The following is an 18,136-nucleotide window of genomic DNA, read 5'->3' as shown; positions in this document are numbered from 1 at the left end:
CAGTGGCCACTGCCAGATGTTTGGGGGAGGTTACAGAAAGGACACAGAAAAATCCTTCTCTCAACATACTTTTGTCAAGAAAGGATCTGATGATCCTTGAGGTCCCTCCCAACCTGGTATTCTATCATTCTAAAAGTCTATGATCTTTTCCTAGACCATAGAAATCATCTTTTTAATACTTCTTGAATGGGAATTCACATCTACACTATTAAGGGTCCATGGTGGACTTCTTTCAAATGTGCCTAATCTGTATCTATATTCATATTGTGTGTTTCATATGTCTTTCATAATTTAATTGCATGTGGGTTTGAGCTTTCTGTTTGGTAACTTCCCCTTGGATTTTTTCATCCAAAGGAGAGCTGAGTCACTCTAAGTACAAGGTTCTTGACAGATTTGCATTTATAGTGCTGCAGATGCAATGAGAAAGCAATACTTTCCAGATGAGACTAGAGCAAAAAGTAATATATTTACCAAATGCTAATATTGCATCTGCCATTGCTTGATTTGCATGAGTTGTCTAGTTGTCCTTGGATGGTTTCTGGTCCTCCCAGGTGATGTGATATGACTCCTCTTTTAACCTTTTTTATGTTACTGGTTTGTATCAGTAGTTTGGTTTGCCTAGCAAAATACTGTTTGACTGGAACTGCCAAATGGCCCCTCTGGAGAAGCAATAAATTTATTTCAAATATAAAATTACATTAATTCGATAAATATTATACAGGTTTTGCTTTCCTAGCAACTAGGCACAAGAGCATTATCTATGTTTATCCCTTTGGATTCTTCCATGCTAGTTGTGTACTTATTTATTATCTAGTGCACCATTAATAACATTATTCAATAATTTTTGAAAAATTATATTAATCTTTAAAGGGTTTTTAGATACAGATTTGGAATACAGAAACGTTTTTATTACTGTGACTCCATTGTGTAAGAGGGCCTCTATAGGAAGCTAGAGGAAAGAATCGTACTTCCTACAAATTTCAACGAATATTTATGTTTGCTTTTCTGAGGTTCTTCCTGAAGGCATCAGGACAGAAAATTTCATTACAGTTCTAGCTTGCAATATTTCTTATAGATTCAAAGCTGTGCATAAAAATGCACATGTGTGTTTTCTTAAAGGCCTTACTATAGAGCCTGTGAGCTAAGACAGTTTGGGATGTAAAATGTGAGTGTCCTTCTGAAAGCTACTGGATCTTGTATATAGGAAGGGGCCACATCCTGGTCTGGGTTTGCTTTGAGAGGCTTTACAGTAAAGCAGAGAGTGTAATCTGAAAACATACTTATTTGAGGCAAAAAGTAAAAAGAACTATAATTTCCATTTTTCTAAGAAAGCACTGATAGGATTGCAAAGAACAAGAAGCCTTGAGTATGCTTGGGTGCAAAGTTTTCTGCATGTTTTTTTCCTTGAAATGGAGATCTGTGTTTTCAAAGAAAAACAGTCCAAAACTGCTAATATTTTCATTTTCTGATTTATAGAGCAATATTTTTCTGACATGTTTTTGGAATGTTTGGGTATCAGATGTAATTCTTTTGTCGAGAGAAATTGGTAATCATCAAGTGTTCTTTACTGACTTAGGAAATTAAGTATTTTGAACCTAATTTTTCCGGCCAGCTGAGGTACTAGGCAACAAGCTTAGGGCTAGTCATGAGCCTTCCATCTCAAAGAAGAGAGAAAGAATGTAGTTCTTACACCTGCATTGGCTAAACTTGACATGAACAAGGGATATGAATGAGGACACAAGGAATTTGAATTGGGGCTAGAGAAGGTAACACATGAAGTAGGATTCCTACCGTGCAACAGAAGGGATGTATGGAGTGAGGAATAAAGAGGGCATATCGGAATTCTCCAAGTTAATTGAAACATTGAAGCTACCAATTAGCAACTCCAATGTCAGATTTCAGTTTAAATTTGCATTGTCTTGTCCACCTCCCTTTCCAATAATATTTTCAAGTTTGTGATCAACAAACTCTTTATTTATTAGAAAATACTGCTTTTATCCTTGATCTTGTATCTTACATAAAGCTCAAGGAACTGGAAGAGCATATCGTTAACTCCTGCTGGAATAATCTCTGCTGATAGCCTCTCAGACCATTTTGGAAAGCCTCAGAAGTGAGATGTTTCACATCATGCTGCAGCATGTGAGGGGGCATTACTGGAGCCAGACACAGCAAGAAGTTTCTCATCCTGCCCTAGTAGTATGAACCTGTGCCAGCAAGAAACAGCTGATAGAAACAATAATAAAAACTGTTCAAACACTAAAAACTGCGCAGAATGGTTTTTGCTGATCCAGACATTATTCAGCCAGTAGATCACCTCCAGGAAAATGAAGGAAAGATGATGGGAATTCCACAATAGGCAATGACAAACCAAATTAACACTTCTTATTCACAAGCAGGTTTTGTTTCCCATGAAAATTGCACAGGATGAAGATAATTCTACCCCTTTTTTCAAAGGGGGAAAAAAGGGAAATAAAAAGAAGGGAAGATGAGGGCAAGACTTCTTGGCTACACCAGCAGTTCTGGCTGGGCTGGTCAATGGAAGTGAGGGAAGCTCCATTTTATGCCATTGACAACATGCAGGTGGAAGGTGTTAAGATTTGAGTATGACTCTGTACCTTGGCAATAGTGGCAATGTTAAACAGCCCACGCAAGAGTGAGGACAGGCTGAGTGAAGACAAAGTGAGGCTGAAAATTTGTGACAATCCTGTTGGTGTGTCTGAACACACTGGAAGACTGAAGATAGCACTGGTATTACCATGGAGGAGATCCTTCTCCAGCAGTACCTGTTGTACCACCAAGGAACTGAAGAATATGGAAACTGGCAGCTTTGTCCTGGTCTCTCCTGGTGTTACCACGAGTGGGCAGCCACCAATGTCTCACCTCAGGCTGCCAACTGTTCCTGCTGTTAAGGATAACCATGTGCTCAACTTGGTGCAGCAGCTTTGCTTGAGGAGCATCATTGAGACCAAGAATCAAAGAACCCGCAATTACTTTCATGTATCTGAAGTCATCAGGCTTCCTCACTTGGGTTGCTTTTCCATGCAAAACTGTTTAAACTTACAGGAGCTCTTGAATGCCTGACAAAGGTGCAGTGCAGTTATACAAGCTCAGTTTTCCCCCTGCTACACGAGTTTAACGACAGGAGCCAAAGTCACTGAGACCTCACGCACCAAAAGGGATCCTAGATGCTAGACCTGCTCAAACCCAGAGGTGCTCCAACCTGCTCCCAGCCCCTGCTCCCAGCCCCTGCGGTGGCCGGCGCCGAGAAGCGGCTCTGGAGCGTGGGGACTCTGCAGTCACGGGTGGGGCAGGCGGGAGAAGGAAAACACCGCGTCTCGGTGCCAAGTTTCGCTTCTGGGAGAAGGGAAAACGAAACCGAGCTGTTCCCCGCCGTGCAGGACGGCGGGGCGGGACGGGCGGGGAGGGGAGGCGGTCCCCGCACATTTAAGTGCGGAGCGCCGACACCTCTCTGCAGCCTGCGAGCCGAGCCGAGCCGGGTCGGATTGAACTGAACCGAGATCAGCCGAACCGACTCCAGGCTAATCAAGTCCAGTCGAACCGTGCCCAGGAAGGTCCGAAGCAGCAGCGCATCCCGCTGGGTCCGAGCCGAGCCGGGTCGGATTGAACTGAACCGAGACCAGCCAAACCGACCCCAGCCGAATCAAGTCCTGTCGAACCGTGCCCAGGAGGGTCCGAAGCAGCAGCGCATCTCGCCGGGTCCGAGCCGAGCCGAGCCATGCAGCTGGTCCTGCTGGCCCGGCTGCTGTCCGTCGGGCGGGCGGTGCTGGCGGCGCTGCGAGGGCGCCTGGGCGCGCTGTGCTGGAGCCTGGCTCCCCTGCCCCTGTCCCTGCCGCTGTCCCTGTCCCTGCCCGGCTGGCGGGACTCGTCCCCCCGGCCGCAGCGGGAGCAGGAAGGGGGCGACGCGGCCCCGACGCCCACCAGCGTCAATTACCACTTCACCCGGCAGTGCAACTACAAGTGCGGCTTCTGCTTCCACACGGCCAAGACCTCCTTCGTGCTGCCCCTGGAGGAGGCCAAGCGGGGGCTGGCGATGCTCAAGGAAGGAGGTGAGTGCAGGAGAGGTGGGTCCGGAGGGAACCGGGGAAGAGGGACCCCGCAGGACCAAGTGCCGTGGAAAAAGTTATCCCGGGGATGTCCCTTGTCCCGCTGCCGTGGGGCGTTGATAACATTGAACAGGAGCAGGCGATGGGCAGCAGAGGTTGTTCATAGCATCTTTCTTCGGTCCTTCTCTAGGAATGGAGAAAATCAATTTCTCGGGAGGAGAACCATTTCTTCAGGACAGAGGCGAATTTGTAGGCAAACTGGTCCAGTTTTGCAAGCAGGAGTTGGAGCTCCCAAGTGTCAGCATTGTCAGCAATGGCAGCCTGATCAGAAAGCAGTGGTTCGAGAAGTACGGTAAGGAGGGAGCACGGGCACAGCTGCACTGGCAGGGCTGGAGAGCCTCCATGGGGCAGCCTCACCCATGGATGGGCTGGGGGGCAAGTGGGAGATGGTTTCTTAGTGCTTAATTTTTAGTAAATGCAAATCAAATGTAAATGCCAGTGAAACAGTGTTGATTATCTCCTGTAAAGGTAGGCATTATACCACAAAAACCTTCTGGTATAATGGTGTAATAAAACAATAATTACACCATTATACCAAATGTTTCCATATGTTCCACCTGTTTCCATATTGCTGGGGACACACACACACACAAACTATGTGTTTCTATGCTGCTGTTGCTGTGGCTTTTGTGGTTGATGGGATGACTCCACAGAACTGCATTTACATGGCATTTTGCATCAGATGACAAGGAAGTGAAAATGACTAGAGTCCTGACAGCTTTTAGCTGATGGACTGGATATTAATCAATTTTTAAAACTTGTTTTCAGGTGAATATTTAGATATTCTGGCAATTTCATGCGATAGTTTTGATGAGGATGTCAATGTTTTAATTGGCCGTCGTCAAGGAAAGAAGAACCATGTGGAAAATCTCCATAAACTGAGGCAGTGGTGCCGAGAGTATGCTGTTGCTTTTAAAATAAATTCAGTCATCAACAGATTTAATGTTGAGGAAGATATGAATGAGCAGATCAAGGCACTGAACCCTGTGCGCTGGAAGGTAAGAAAGTAGTATATACCACATGTTTCCTGTTCAAAGAAAAGTAATAATCAAGTCCTGGAGTTGTCTGAACCTCTGTTGACCTGAGTCTTACCTCCAGCTCCAGCCTGGGCTGGTGTCAGGAGCCTTCTTGTCAATGTTGCCTGGTGCTGAGATAGGTTCTAACTCATTCAGCACTTAAATGGAGCCCCGTAGATCAAGAATGGTTTTTTTTGGTTGTGTTATGTACAGAAAATTACTATTTCAGTGTGTCTAGATCTAGGTTGTTTTAATATATTAAAATTAGCACAGAAAGCCTTTAACATGTGAAAATATGTTATGATGTAGAGAAAATTAGGAAAAATTACTGAACAATGACACATTAAAGTAAATAGATTTTTACCAAGGTATAGGTGTATAATAATTTTCTCTTACAGAGTATTAGAGGGTAGTGTACACGTATTATTTTTTTACTAGAAATATGTTTGAAAATGGGTAGGTATAATGTGACATAAATATGGGAGAACTTGTGGATTAATTTCTCATTTTATGTCTCATGGATATTGTTATAGACACAGAATGACTCAGAAAAAAAAAAAACCAAAAAACACTGTAAGTGAAATCTCAGATAGTAAGGAAAATCACCATTTATAACATTTAGAGCTCTGTAATGTTAATTTACAAAAAGTAAATCTGCACCATGCCCTTTGTGGAGTATTCAGTTATCACAAGTTGTGTCATTTTGTTTCCACTGACAGAAAAATTAGGCATTGCTGCTGAGATTGAAATCTCTTATCCTCAAGGCAAGTGAAAACATAACGTCTTACCTAGGTGCTTTCTTCGTCCAGGTATTCCAGTGCCTGCTTATCGAAGGGGAGAACAGTGGTGAGGATGCTCTAAGAGAAGCAGAAAAATTTGTTATCAGTGATGAAGAGTTTGATCGTTTCCTGGATCGCCACAAAAATGTCTCCTGCTTGGTACCTGAATCTAATCAGAAGGTATAATGAAACTCTCCCTTTGTAACTCTATTTTTAAATATTGCTAGAATATTTGAAAGGAACAAAAACTTTCATTGCAATTAATACTCTCCCTGTTAATAGTGGCTTAGAAGAGGTGCAGTACAACTTTATCAGCAACTGCTTTTGTTATGGTGGAAGCCAAGATTTTAAACTTTTAAAATTTTCTTTAAGGCTTTTCATTGACAACAAAGTTATTAGGAAGAGGAAAACCCCATTGTTCCCAGTCCTGTGGATACTAATGGAAAAACCTATTGTTCCCAGTCCTGTGGATACTCTTCCTGACTTGGGCACAAGATCCTGAAAATTTCAGAGTTAATGTAAACACACTTTATAGTCTAAGTATAGTTTCCTAATGGAGATTGACTGTGATGTCACATTGTGCCAGTGTCACCAACCTACATGAACAAGACAGCATCCCAACGAGCATTGTATTGGGTACAGTGCTGGTTGGGATGCTGGTTGGGATACTGAGGAACAGTACCCAACTAATAGTGCTTTTGGGTAATCCCTCTCACAATAAAGTTGCATTTTTAACATTTTCTGTCTGAACTCCTTTGGATTGCACACTCAGGCTCTTTAATCAGGAGAAGACTCCTTGTGCTCCTGCAGAGCCTGCCAGTTAACTTGATCAGCTGCCATCCAGCTTACATTAACCACACTCTAAAGGACTTTGGTGCCTATGGCTCAGGCCATTTTGTAAATGCCTACAGAGCCTAAAGATGGGATGAGGGGAGTTAGAAGACACTCTGTTAGGAAAGTTTATGAACTAGGTGAAGAAATAGCAAGTTGAACCAAGTTCAGGAATGCATTAAATCTCTCATCTTGTGTTCCTTTTCCTTTCCACAGATAAGGACTCTATTTACAGTTTATTTCTTAGTGTATGTAGGGGTTAAGTGAGCAGACTGGGTTGCTTTTGCTATGTAAGACCTAAAAGTGGGGCTGTGCAGCTAGCATTTGAGGCATTTGGTGAGAGGGAGCACTCATCAGAGAAAGGGTTAACATGAGAACCCAGAACTGTTTCTACTTTCTCTTTTTTTTTTTTTCTTCATAATAGAAGTCATACAAAAAAGGCTTCCCATTGTAGGTTTGGTTCCAGAAAACTGTTTCTGATTTGTGGTAAACCTGTGTGAAAGATGAACACCAAATTGACCAGATTTCCTGTTCTACACAGCAGCAATCCCCAGCTACCCAGAGAATTTTAAGGAGGATTTAGGAGATGCCCACTTAGCTAAGCAAACATGCCTTATTTCAGCTGTTGGCATATTTCTTTGTGGAGACCTGAGAGCTTTTTTACCTTTGAGCCAGCAGAGTACCTTTGTTTGGTGAGGTTGTAATTAAACATTCCAGTTAAAATGGTCATGTCATTTGTTTGGAAAATGGCATAATCATTCCAGCATGCAAAACTTTAAGTTCTTCTGGTGTAGAAGTTAATAGAAAACTTGGATATTATTTAAAATACCTTTGCCCAGTTGGGCACCCACATTTCACTTAGACACCAGAGAGGTAATATTCCAGGAATTACTAATTTATTCATACATAAAGTTTCTCTAGCAATTCTGTCATTTATTTCTATAAATTTCATCCAAGCTCACTGAAACAGTGGTGATACAGCAACTGTTTCAAAGATTTGTATCAGACCTTGAATGAATAGTTGCTTGTTTTGTCCCTCCTTTTTCAGTGGAATGGAATTTTGATTTGTACATTAATTTAGTTTTTTTCTTTTGGTCTATTACAGATGAGGGATTCATACCTCATTCTGGATGAATATGTAAGTATTTTTTTGATACATGGTATTTGTATGTTAATATATGTATGTATACAACAGTGAGAACCAGTTAATTTACTCTGCATTCTATAAAAAAATTTTGCCATGTAGTACAAGGAACAGATGTGATTTATGCCCATCAGACATGTTGTGAACTACAATACAGCATGACCTAAGGAGGCGTTGCCATCAGCCTGCACACATAATCCTTGCATCACAAATCTCAAGGTGTAGATGTCTAGTTTTGCAGGCCATCTTTGCTTTTTTTCTTTAATATAAAAATGCAGAACTTGCCCTTGAAAGTTAAGTTTCGGAGTGCCAACTTAGTTTACATGTAACTGAAGTGACAGCATTTAATCTTCAAGAATTACGATATTGCTTTGTTCCTGCTAAGATTTGTCACATGTCTAACCATGAGTTTCTGAGCCTTCTGAGGACTACAGTGAACCTCTTCATGCACTTACATAGGCTTTGGTGGAATTGCAGTGCAACTTCCTTAAGTCTGTAGAAAACTTAAGCTTTTGCAAATTGACTTTCTAACATCTTATCATCTTATCTATCTTACATTCCAGATGCGTTTTCTAAACTGTAGAAATGGGCGGAAAGAACCTTCCAAGTCCATCCTGGATGTTGGCGTAGAAGAAGCTATAAAATTCAGTGGATTTGATGAGAAGATGTTCCTAAAAAGAGGAGGAAAGTATGTGTGGAGTAAAGCAGATATGAAACTGGACTGGTGACTCAGTATACTGAGTTAGGGCAGTGCATTCTGTGAAAATAGGTGTATCTTATAGGTGAGTGTATACTTGTATCTAATGCTTTTAATTACACCTGATATTTTACACAGACTGATGTTCAGTATAACTGTACATGTGAATATGTTACATGCTTTTTAAATGCAGATTACATTGTCTATTACTTTCTTGAGCATGACCAAATACTTTCAGAGCTTTTACATGAACAGATCTCTGAAATAAACTTTCTAGTCCATTGCACCTAGGACTAAAAGGCAAACTGTTTTTATAAAATACTACAGGAGTGTGCATGCCAGATAAGAAGCAAAAAAAACATCCCAAATTCTAATTCATTCTAAATAGCTGCAATGATGGAGAAGTCAAAATTCTTATCTGGACACACATTCTGCCTGTTTCTAAGGGCAAGATGGATTGCAGTTCCTGGGTAGATCACTGGAGGGCCAGCTGGCAGGTCTCTGGAAGCAACTTCTGCTTTTTTCCAGAGTAATAGAGGGTCAGAATCCGGGAATCATTAAGTAATGATGTATTTAAAACAAAATCAAGGAGGAAAAATTGGCAGTTTTTATTCTTTAAGACTTAATTGTAACAGAATCTTCTCCCTCTCCTCTGTATAAACACATGATATTTGCAAAAATGTTGGGGCATGTAATTTTCTGTGAAAACATATTTTTAGTCATGAAAAAATATTATATTCATTCATCCTAAAACCTAGAGGTGCATTTTACCTAATGATAAACATATTTCACATTGGAAATGTCCTTCAAATATTTGTTCTAACAAATATTTACAGGGAAACATTGTTTTTATTTTACTAGTATCTCAATTTTCCTTTCATCTGCAAATATTGATTTATTATTTTAAACTATTTTTGAAGTGTGGGCATATAGTTCTGATGAATACTCTTTCTTAAACTAATTAATACCATGTAGAACAACCTAACATATATCTTCTGTTGCATACTAGGTTTTTATTTTGCTAAGCTATGGAACTACAAACAACAAAGTTCATGTATCAAGCAACCTTGTTTTCAAGGTTGCTTATCTCAGCAACTAATTAGCTTGCTGTTCATAAACCTGCAGATTTTAAATGAAACCAGCTTGTTTTTGTGAGAGCTACCTTTGATTTTAAAAGCAAGTAGCATCAGTATAAAATACAAAAAATTAAAAGAAAAATCCTCAAAACATGAAAAACAATCTAATATACTGCCCTCATTCTTGGTTTTCTGGCAATTGTTATGGCTTTATAATTGCAGTTTTTCAAATTTAACTAGTCCCATCCTCCCTCTATCTGAAGGGCATGGTGATAGGCACTGCACAGAGCAGAAGTGAGATGGCACTACTCATTAATCCTGTCCCTGAACTCAATGCCTGGACTGTCTCACACATTTAAATATTTGCAGCAGCTGGGAGCCAGCATGCATTAAATATACCACATAGAGAAAATGACACCTTATTCAATTTTTTTGGAAATGCTAATTGATTTTTTTAAAGAAGCTTTTTGCATTTTTGCACGAAAGAAATGTTTTGCATTCACCTAATGCATCTTCAAAGTTGAAGGGGGAAAATGCTTAAGTAGGAGCTGGTACTTCTGTGTAAAGGAAAGTGCTCTGAATACTCAGTGAAAATGTTTCCATTTATAATTCCTTCAGTTTCTATTTTTACTATCTTAACTGTAACTATACTCAGTGGTGCTCTTTTGTCCCTTTGTATTTTGCATTTTGCAGTCACAACATTTCCTAGACACTGACATTTCAGTACTTTTTTTTCCTCGTATTAACACTAAGTGACATTTAAAATGTGGCCCACACACAGTAACCCCACAGTCTTTTGGCAGCTATTTCACTGACCTTGGCTGGAGCTCTCCCTGGCTCTATGGGCAGTGCAAATTTATGTAACTGGAGTTTGACTTCCCCTGCCCAAATATTAAATCTAGTCTCTTCCTCAGTACCTACACCCCACTGATAGAAAAGAAGCATTTTGCTTTGTTGCTGTCTCAGTCCCAGGATGGGGAAAGATTTAGTGGATCAATGTAGCAAAAAATCTACCACCCTGCAGCTTCCGCAAAAAATGCCAGCTGTAGCACAGCAGACAGATATGAGGCACACAAACTCCTGTTCACATCCAGAAATCCTGCCATTCTTTGCTTTGCATTTGACCCTGTAAATGGCTGTTCTTTTGCTTCCTCTGTGCCTACAGAGGAAACTGCAGGAGAAACAAGAAGGAGATGAAAATGTCAAAATCCAGTAAATAATGTACAGACATTTAAGATGGCTTTTGTTAGAAGGTTCTATGTGCTTACCTTCTTAAAATGATAGGGATTTCACCTGCATAATTAGTAAAAGGTTTCTCCTCTGTGTGATGCTCCTTTTCAAAGGAAATATGAGTTCTGTACATTGGAAATTAAGAATCTCACATTACAGTTGGAGAGTAATTTAAGTTAATGAATAGCTATTGGCATTTTTATATGCAAAATTTATTGCTGTGTAAAACAACAAAAATTTGGCTACAGTTGATGAGTCTAGTTTATTTTAAAAAATTATAAACACAGTTCATATTGGAGCAAAAGTGGACTTTGAGCTTTCATTATGTCGTAGGGGCTACCTTTCAGTATGGGACTAGAAAAATAAAACAGAATTCAACACGGTTACTCCCAGGCTTAGTGATTACAGCTATGTTGTGATCCTGAAAAGTCAGGATTAAATTTAAGTCTTATAAGCAGAGATATGCTTAACTGTAGCTTTGTGTATAATATCACAGTATTGCAGCTAAGCACTTGCTAAAGATGCTGAATTGGGAAGGAACTGGCACTGCATTCCACTAACATTATACAATTGTTTCTATTTGTAAAAAAATGTAAAGAATGAGTGTTTGGAAGGATGACTTCTGATAAACTTGTGACTATACCTTGGGTAGCAAGTAAAATTGTCACTTAAGATGCACCTTAGGATGCCCTTTTTCAGTATGAAGGATGCTCGCATATTTTAGGATGCCCTTTTTCAGTTTGAAGGATGCTCGTATATTTGAATGTTACAAATGATCAATTTTGAACTGATAGTATCAAATAATTAATGCTAAGTATTTCATGAGTGTGTTGCACCTTTCAATAAATGTTTCTATTTTCCTAAGTTTCTCTGTAATTTTTTTTCCTGTAATACAAGCCATAGTAGCAGAATGTGTGGCTGCATTCACAAGAGATCTGTAATTCTGGGTGCATTTAGTCTGTATTTAGCAGGGGGGCTGCTTGCACGGTGCCAAGGGCAGCATGGAGGCCGAAACGGAGAACAATGGTGGTGATTCTCCTCGCGATGAAAGGCACTTGTTACAAGGCTGAGTGGACTGGTCTGTGCTGGGAGAGGACAGTTCAAATACCTTGTGCTGCTCAGATGCGCGAAAGGCACAGCTATCCATAAATATCTGAGGACAAAAAAAAAAATTATCTTCTGTTATGGTAAATAGGAGAGAAAAGCCAGTCTATTTAGAAGACTGAAGACAAGCAGCTTCTCAAGCTCATCTTCCATCTTCAGGCTCGGTGTAAACTATTGTACTAGACAACCTCAAATCGAGCTTTCCACAGTATTTGGCTGTGTGAGAGGATGCTCGGCTTTTTACCCCGCGTTGCCATTGCCCCGCGCACTGCGGCGCTGTGAGGGGCCCGGCAGCCGTGCCGCAGTGAGCTGCTGTGTGCCCGGGCCCGGGGCTGCCGCGCTGTGCGTGCCGAGCCGGGGCGGCTGCTGAGCTGCGCTCCATGAATCCGCCTCACAGCTCCGTGCGGCTCCTGCCGTGCCTGCCGCAGGAGCACCGGGCCTTGCTCCGCACACACACCGGTAGCAGGGAGGCTCGGACAGCTCCCGCAGAACAGCCGTGCCCGTCATGGTTCCCGTTCCTCTCCTTCCTTTCCCGGCAGGCAGGACAAGCCCCCCGCCTCCTCGGCACAACCAGCCCCGTTGTTCTCTCTGCCGCTGACGGACCTGCTGGGCCCGGCCCATCACGCTCAGACACCCCTAAGTGCTATAGCTTCAAGCAGATAAAAAGCCTCATGGTACAACCGGCGGCTCGGCTCGGCACGCCCGGGCCGGCGGCGCTGCCAAGCGGGAAATCCCGGGATCCCCGCGCCCGGGAAGCGCCTCCCGCCGCCGCCAGGGGGCGCCGCTGTGCCTGGCGCGGCTCGGCCTCTTCAAAGTGGGCGGCGGCGCGAGCGCGGCGGTTAATGGCGCCCGCCCGCCGCGGGCGCGCCCGCCCCCGCCCGCCCTCACCCCACCCTCACTCCACCCTCCTCCTCCCCCGCCGGAGAAAAGACCGGGAGCGGCGCCCGCTGCGCACACTCCGGCTCCGCGGGGGGTGGAGACCATGGTTGGGGCGGCGGCGTCGTCCTGCCGCGGCTCCGCGGGATAGCGCGGGACAGCGCCGCGCACCGCCCGCGGGCCGCCCCGCGCCGGCAGGGGCTGCAGCGGCACGGTAAGGCGGCGGGAGCGGAGGCGCCTCCTGGGGCGCTGGGGTAGCGGAAGGCGGTGCAGGAGCGCACGGGCACCCTCGACCCCTCTACGTGAAGGGCTGTAGCGGCGTTCCCCGTGGCGTTTCGTATCCCTGCCGCTGCCGCCCGCCGGGAGCCCCCGGCGGCAGGGCGCTGTGCCCGGAGCGGTGCCGGCTGCGGGACGGGCACGGCGGGGCCAGGCTGCCGGCGGGAAGCGCGGCCGCCGGCGGAGCGCCGCGTCGGGGGCGTAATGACAGCGGCGGCTCAGCCCCGCGTGTGCTCTGTCTTGGGGTTTCCATAAACGAGCGAAAACGTCTGGAAAGAGCCCAGTGCTCTGGAGTGCGGTAGCCATTCTTCGGGGAGCGGGAAATAATGAGCGCAGGGGTCTGCGGAGTGCCGCCCCCAGTCGTGCTCTCAGCACAAGCGGAGTGTGCAGCCTGGGGAGAGCCCGGATCGTTTGGGTTGCAGGGCTGGAAGAAGCGGGAGTGAGGCTCGGGTTTTCCTTCCCGGAGCTGGAGTGATGTCGCCGTTGACTTTTTTTGAGCTGTTGGAAGAACCCATAGGTACGATAAGGAGGTGTCTTCCCACCCGCTGGATCAAGGGTACCTTGTTCCTGAAAGATCAGGCCCTGCATCATGTGTTTATTGCTTCTGTAGTACTGGAACAGGGTGTGTCAGCAGGGCAGGCTGATGGAAGAAGATACCAGCTCTTTGAATTTTTACTGTGTTCTTACAAATACTGCCACTTCTGCCCTGGAACATAATATTCCTGTTCTATAACAAGTATAAATGATGATGTATAAATAGATCCATTTGTTTATATTGTCCCCTGTGTCGCCAAACAACTGTTTACATTGGGAAATGGATTGCTTCATTTCACATCAGCTTATCAGTGCTGGCCCAGGAGTGGCTAAGCTGAAGTTACACGTTCTTGGGCAGAGTGCTACTGAGAGATTACATCAGTAGTGTAAACTTCTGGTGGCTGGGCTGTCTGCTGGTGTGTGCTTCTCTCACAGGCATCAGAGGCTACTGAGGGGATGATTGGGGGGTGAAAGAGTGTGTAGGGTTGTAGTACAGTAAGGGGGAGATTTGTGCATTTTAATGAAAATAGTTAGTTTATACTTTATTGGGACTTTACAGTGTGGGAAAACTTAGATTATTTTTTCCTGTGAGGTATCAAGGTGTCCCAATATGAAGCTTGTTAAATACCCAAGAGAAGAAGATCAAGTGAGAGGAGTAGTGGCAGGAGGGAAAAATAGTTCCTTTTGTCTAGGGGTGTCTTGAAAAAGACAGGATTTTCCCCACAGCCATCTTCGCCCCTGGGATGAGGTTTTAGTTTTTACCCCCCCCTTTTCCTGACCATCATGTCAATATCCTCTTGTGCAATCTGTGTATTTTGAGGGGGAAAACCATTTGTGATTGAAGTAATACTAGGTGTTTCAATTTGATATAGCTACTTTGAATAAGCCATCCTTTATATAAAACAAAGGGTTGATTTTCCTCATATCTACATCACCATGATTCATATCCTAGGAGCTGCTAGATTAAATCATGTGTTTGTTGTCTGCATTTATTGTAGATTTTTGCACTTGAAGCGCAGTTTTGAAAGTTACACTTTTATGCTATTAGAAGTAACACTTACAAATTGAGGGTTTTTTTGCCTCATTCAGGATTTTAAGGCAATTATTTGTAGGGGGAAAAAAGACTATAAAGTTGCTTAAGTCCTTTGGTTTTAAGTGTGGGTTGTTTTTTTATGTTTTTTTTTTCCCCAATACTATACTCCAAGTATTTGTCAGATTTCATGTGGGGTTTTTTATAACTTCTGACAACTTTTCTTTCAGTTAAGCCAAGGGACAAAGCTGCTGTCTTAAACATGAGTTTTGGCTGCAGTGTCATACAGTGGGTATGAATGGCTTCAGTGTATCTGCTGTATTTACAAGAATGCTCTCATAGGCTGGCAGAAAACTCGTATTGCCCTCCCAGTGCTGATTCAGGGAAAAATAATGGCTCTGATCATCCTGCAGCCTGGTCAGCGAGCACAGACCCTTTCTCTCTCTCAGAGACCTGATGTAGCAGGGGAACTGGAGCCTGTTATACTTACCACCATATTTCCTATGGGTTAGTATCAATAGGTATGCAATTGAGTTAGTAGTCTGTGGATTGATTAGAAGACTTGCTTTTCATTGTGCTCCTTTTTACATCTTGGGTTACAAATAGGAAATAGAAAACAATTACAAACTAACCCACCACTCATTTTGAGTGGTGTAGTGAGTCTGCTGTGTCTAACTTAGGCTGTGGTCAGCTGTTCTTTTTATAAGGCATGCTCCTTTTCTGTATTGCTTTGTGGAAACAAGCTCATAAAATTCATTTTGAAGGAGATCAGACAAAAAGATCATAATTATAATGTCTGTTTTTCACTTCTGGTGGCTGGGAGGAAGAAGCTGTTGAAAATGGACTTGCTCTTCTGGCTGCTTGCTGCAAAGTGATATGTTTTTTGTATTTCCTAATCAACTGGGATCAGAAATGCTTACAGTTTTTCTGCATATGCAGTCAGCAAATTCTGGAGCTGGCAAAAATAGTATAAAATGGGTTTTCAAATAGGTTAGTTGTTGATGGTGCTGCTTATAGTGGTAATACCATTAAGTGTCTTTTCTAAAAGGTTGAAGAAAAAGAGGAACAGAGAAAGTGAATCAGTATGTCTGGTAACTTTTTATTTACTCTGAAGACAGACTATCTTGTCAGATTGTTCTAGTCTTAGCATGACTATTGCTTCCTTACTACAGCAACATTTTCACCTTTTCTTTCATAGAATATCAAGTCAGTGGTAGCTTGTTGCATTGAAACACCTTGTTGTTATCCTCCAGGTACCACTATGACAGTTTAATACAGCTTCATCCTGTTTGTATTGAATGGAAATGGCTTGTGATTGAAAACATGCACTGAAGCTTATTAAATAGAAACTTCTTCTTCATGATGTCCAATGGATCATCTGAAATACTTCGGAATGTGGGCAGGTCTTGCAGCTTGTCTGGAAAATAAAGTTCTAACTTACCAGGTTCAGGTGTAATTTTTCCATTACTTACCAATGTTCAGCTTTATTTGCACTGATCACTGCTTTGCTTGTGAGCAAGCAGATTCCATAGTTTTGGAGTCTTTATTCTTGAATTTCACTTGGAAATTTTACTGACTGTTCTATTTAGAGTATTTGGGTTATTTCCTGTAACCATAAAACTCCAGTATGAACTACAGGCTATGAAAATTCCACTATGGTTCTTGGAGACAGTTTCAGCTGACCAGCCTTTGTCTCAACTCTACTCTCTACTAAATAGATCATATAGAACATAACAATTGTATACTGTTCTACACATCCAGTCCTTGCGGACAACTCTTATATTTAGCCAGGAAAATTAAATACAAGGAATATGAAAATGAATTAGGGAAATATATTGAGGCAAAAATCTGTTATTAGCCCTTGATAATCAGGCATGTGATCAGCTACTTCCTATGCTTATTATTTCTGTTGTTGTTCAGTGGTTGATTTGCTTCATGTTTGATCACTGATGAGGATCTATGTGTGAGTTTTATAATCTCACAGCTATTAATTTCCTTCTAGATATACTTTTTTGTGTGTATGTATATAAAATACATGCTATATAGAACGTTTATGCAATGTATGTATATAAATAAATCTCTCTTACTTTTCATTTCTCTGATGGGGGCAGGTCTGACAGAAGCATCAGAAGTGGTTGCCTGCTGTCTTCCTACACAATATTTTCAGTCAGGGCTGCCTCCCTGCAGTGACCACACAGGATGGTTGTGGTGGTATGGGTGAGCAGGGTCTGTTCCTTGCTGAAATGTCCCCTCCCTGGGCTGACATTGCTGCATTCTGTAAAGCAGCTGTATTTTTCTGGGGCTGATGCTTCAGACAGTGTTTGTCCTCTTAGGAGGAAAATGAATGTTTTTTAAGTCTGGGTTTCCTTCTATTACTATGGTTTTCCCTTCATCTCTCTATTCCCTAGTAAGAAATACATCCATCCCGACAGAATGAGAGCAATGCTCTGCGACTTGTGTGGTCAGGCTCTTGTCTCCAGTGCAGTCTGGTAACAGCAACTTCAAGTTCAACACCAAGCTATGTGCAGTCAGTATATATATATATTTCTAGCCTGGTTTTCTGAGAAAATAGATATTGTGTGCAGCTCTGTGAATGTCTGACTTTCATTGTTGCTCTTAATTTCTAAACCTTTTGAGCAATTCCAGTTGCATTTGTGAGAGGGTGGTAGCTTATGGCCGATAAACCTACACCTTTTCTGGCAGTAGGTAGCCTTGGCAGATGGAAAGATGCCTGCTGAAGGACAGATTGAAATCTGAACTCTTCCTGCAACTTTGACACATATTCCTAGGAAACTGGGTTTTACTGCCCCCTTTGCTTACAAATCAGCTTACATTGTGTTCCTATTTTTTGACACTGTTTCAAATTATACTTTTCTTTCATTACTGAGTATTTTTGCAACAGTTTTGAGTATGAAGAAGAGCAAGTGTTTAGTCTTTATAAGTAGCTTTACAATATGACAAAAAATTCATGATGAGAAAGGAAGGAGTCACTGCTTTTTAAAAATATTTTATTATTGTTCTTCATACATCCCCTGCTTATGTGAATTCCTGTTTGTTAAAATAATTATTTTAACTCTTATCTTTTTTTAGTTTTACTTTGTAATAGCAGCCCTTTAGACACCCAGAAACTTTCTTTGTAGCTGTATCATATAAAGATCGTTCTCCAAATGTAACAAGACTTAATAGGATGCAAACTGAAACAGTTCAGTCTTATTTCTGTATTTCTCCTCTGTGTTTGTTTTCTGTAAACAGACTCTGTGTGAACCTTTCAGTTAGCTGATCACTTTTGCACACTGCTATCTGTTGAATACATCTTGTGGTCTTTGTTTGTCTTGTCACGCTGACTTGATTAATGTTGTACCATCATCTTCCTTCATGAATAATGCATTTCCTGTCATGCAGTTGGAGCCTAGAGAAGA

The 18,136-nt window shown here is 42.4% G+C and overlaps 2 protein-coding genes across 4 annotated transcripts in view; both read left to right on the top strand.

Annotated features, from left to right (window-relative positions):
* The first annotated feature begins 3,485 nt into the window (after window positions 1-3,485).
* RSAD2 (radical S-adenosyl methionine domain containing 2) lies at window positions 3,486-11,761 on the top strand. Its single transcript, XM_059468388.1, has 6 exons — window positions 3,486-4,067; window positions 4,255-4,416; window positions 4,893-5,122; window positions 5,950-6,099; window positions 7,856-7,888; window positions 8,458-11,761. The coding sequence occupies exons 1-6, from the start codon at window positions 3,737-3,739 to the stop codon at window positions 8,620-8,622; spliced, it is 1,071 nt and encodes a 356-aa protein (XP_059324371.1). The 5' UTR covers window positions 3,486-3,736; the 3' UTR covers window positions 8,623-11,761.
* A 1,169-nt stretch (window positions 11,762-12,930) lies between these two features.
* The window catches only part of RNF144A (ring finger protein 144A), a 70,700-nt gene continuing 65,494 nt past the window's right edge, over window positions 12,931-18,136 (top strand). For all 3 annotated transcript variants that reach the window (XM_059467320.1, XM_059467319.1, XM_059467321.1), the window contains exon 1: window positions 12,931-13,091. The gene's annotated coding sequence lies outside the window, so the exon portion shown is untranslated. The remainder of the gene's footprint in view (window positions 13,092-18,136) is intronic.

This window comes from Ammospiza nelsoni, chromosome 3 (genome assembly GCF_027579445.1).
Source record: "Ammospiza nelsoni isolate bAmmNel1 chromosome 3, bAmmNel1.pri, whole genome shotgun sequence".
Lineage (NCBI taxonomy): Eukaryota > Metazoa > Chordata > Aves > Passeriformes > Passerellidae > Ammospiza > Ammospiza nelsoni.
This window is presented reverse-complemented; position numbering and strand designations above follow the sequence as displayed.

What these genes read in the sequence shown, in the direction of transcription:
- RSAD2 (XM_059468388.1), top strand. Translation starts at nt 3,737, where the DNA reads ATGCAGCTGGTCCTGCTGGCCCGGCTGCTGTCCGTCGGGCGGGCGGTG. An exon ending in TGAACCCTGTGCGCTGGAAG is followed by an intron (nt 5,123 to 5,949) that starts GTAAGAAAGTAG and finishes TTCTTCGTCCAG; the next exon opens with GTATTCCAGTGCCTGCTTAT. An exon ending in ACCTCATTCTGGATGAATAT is followed by an intron (nt 7,889 to 8,457) that starts GTAAGTATTTTT and finishes CTTACATTCCAG; the next exon opens with ATGCGTTTTCTAAACTGTAG.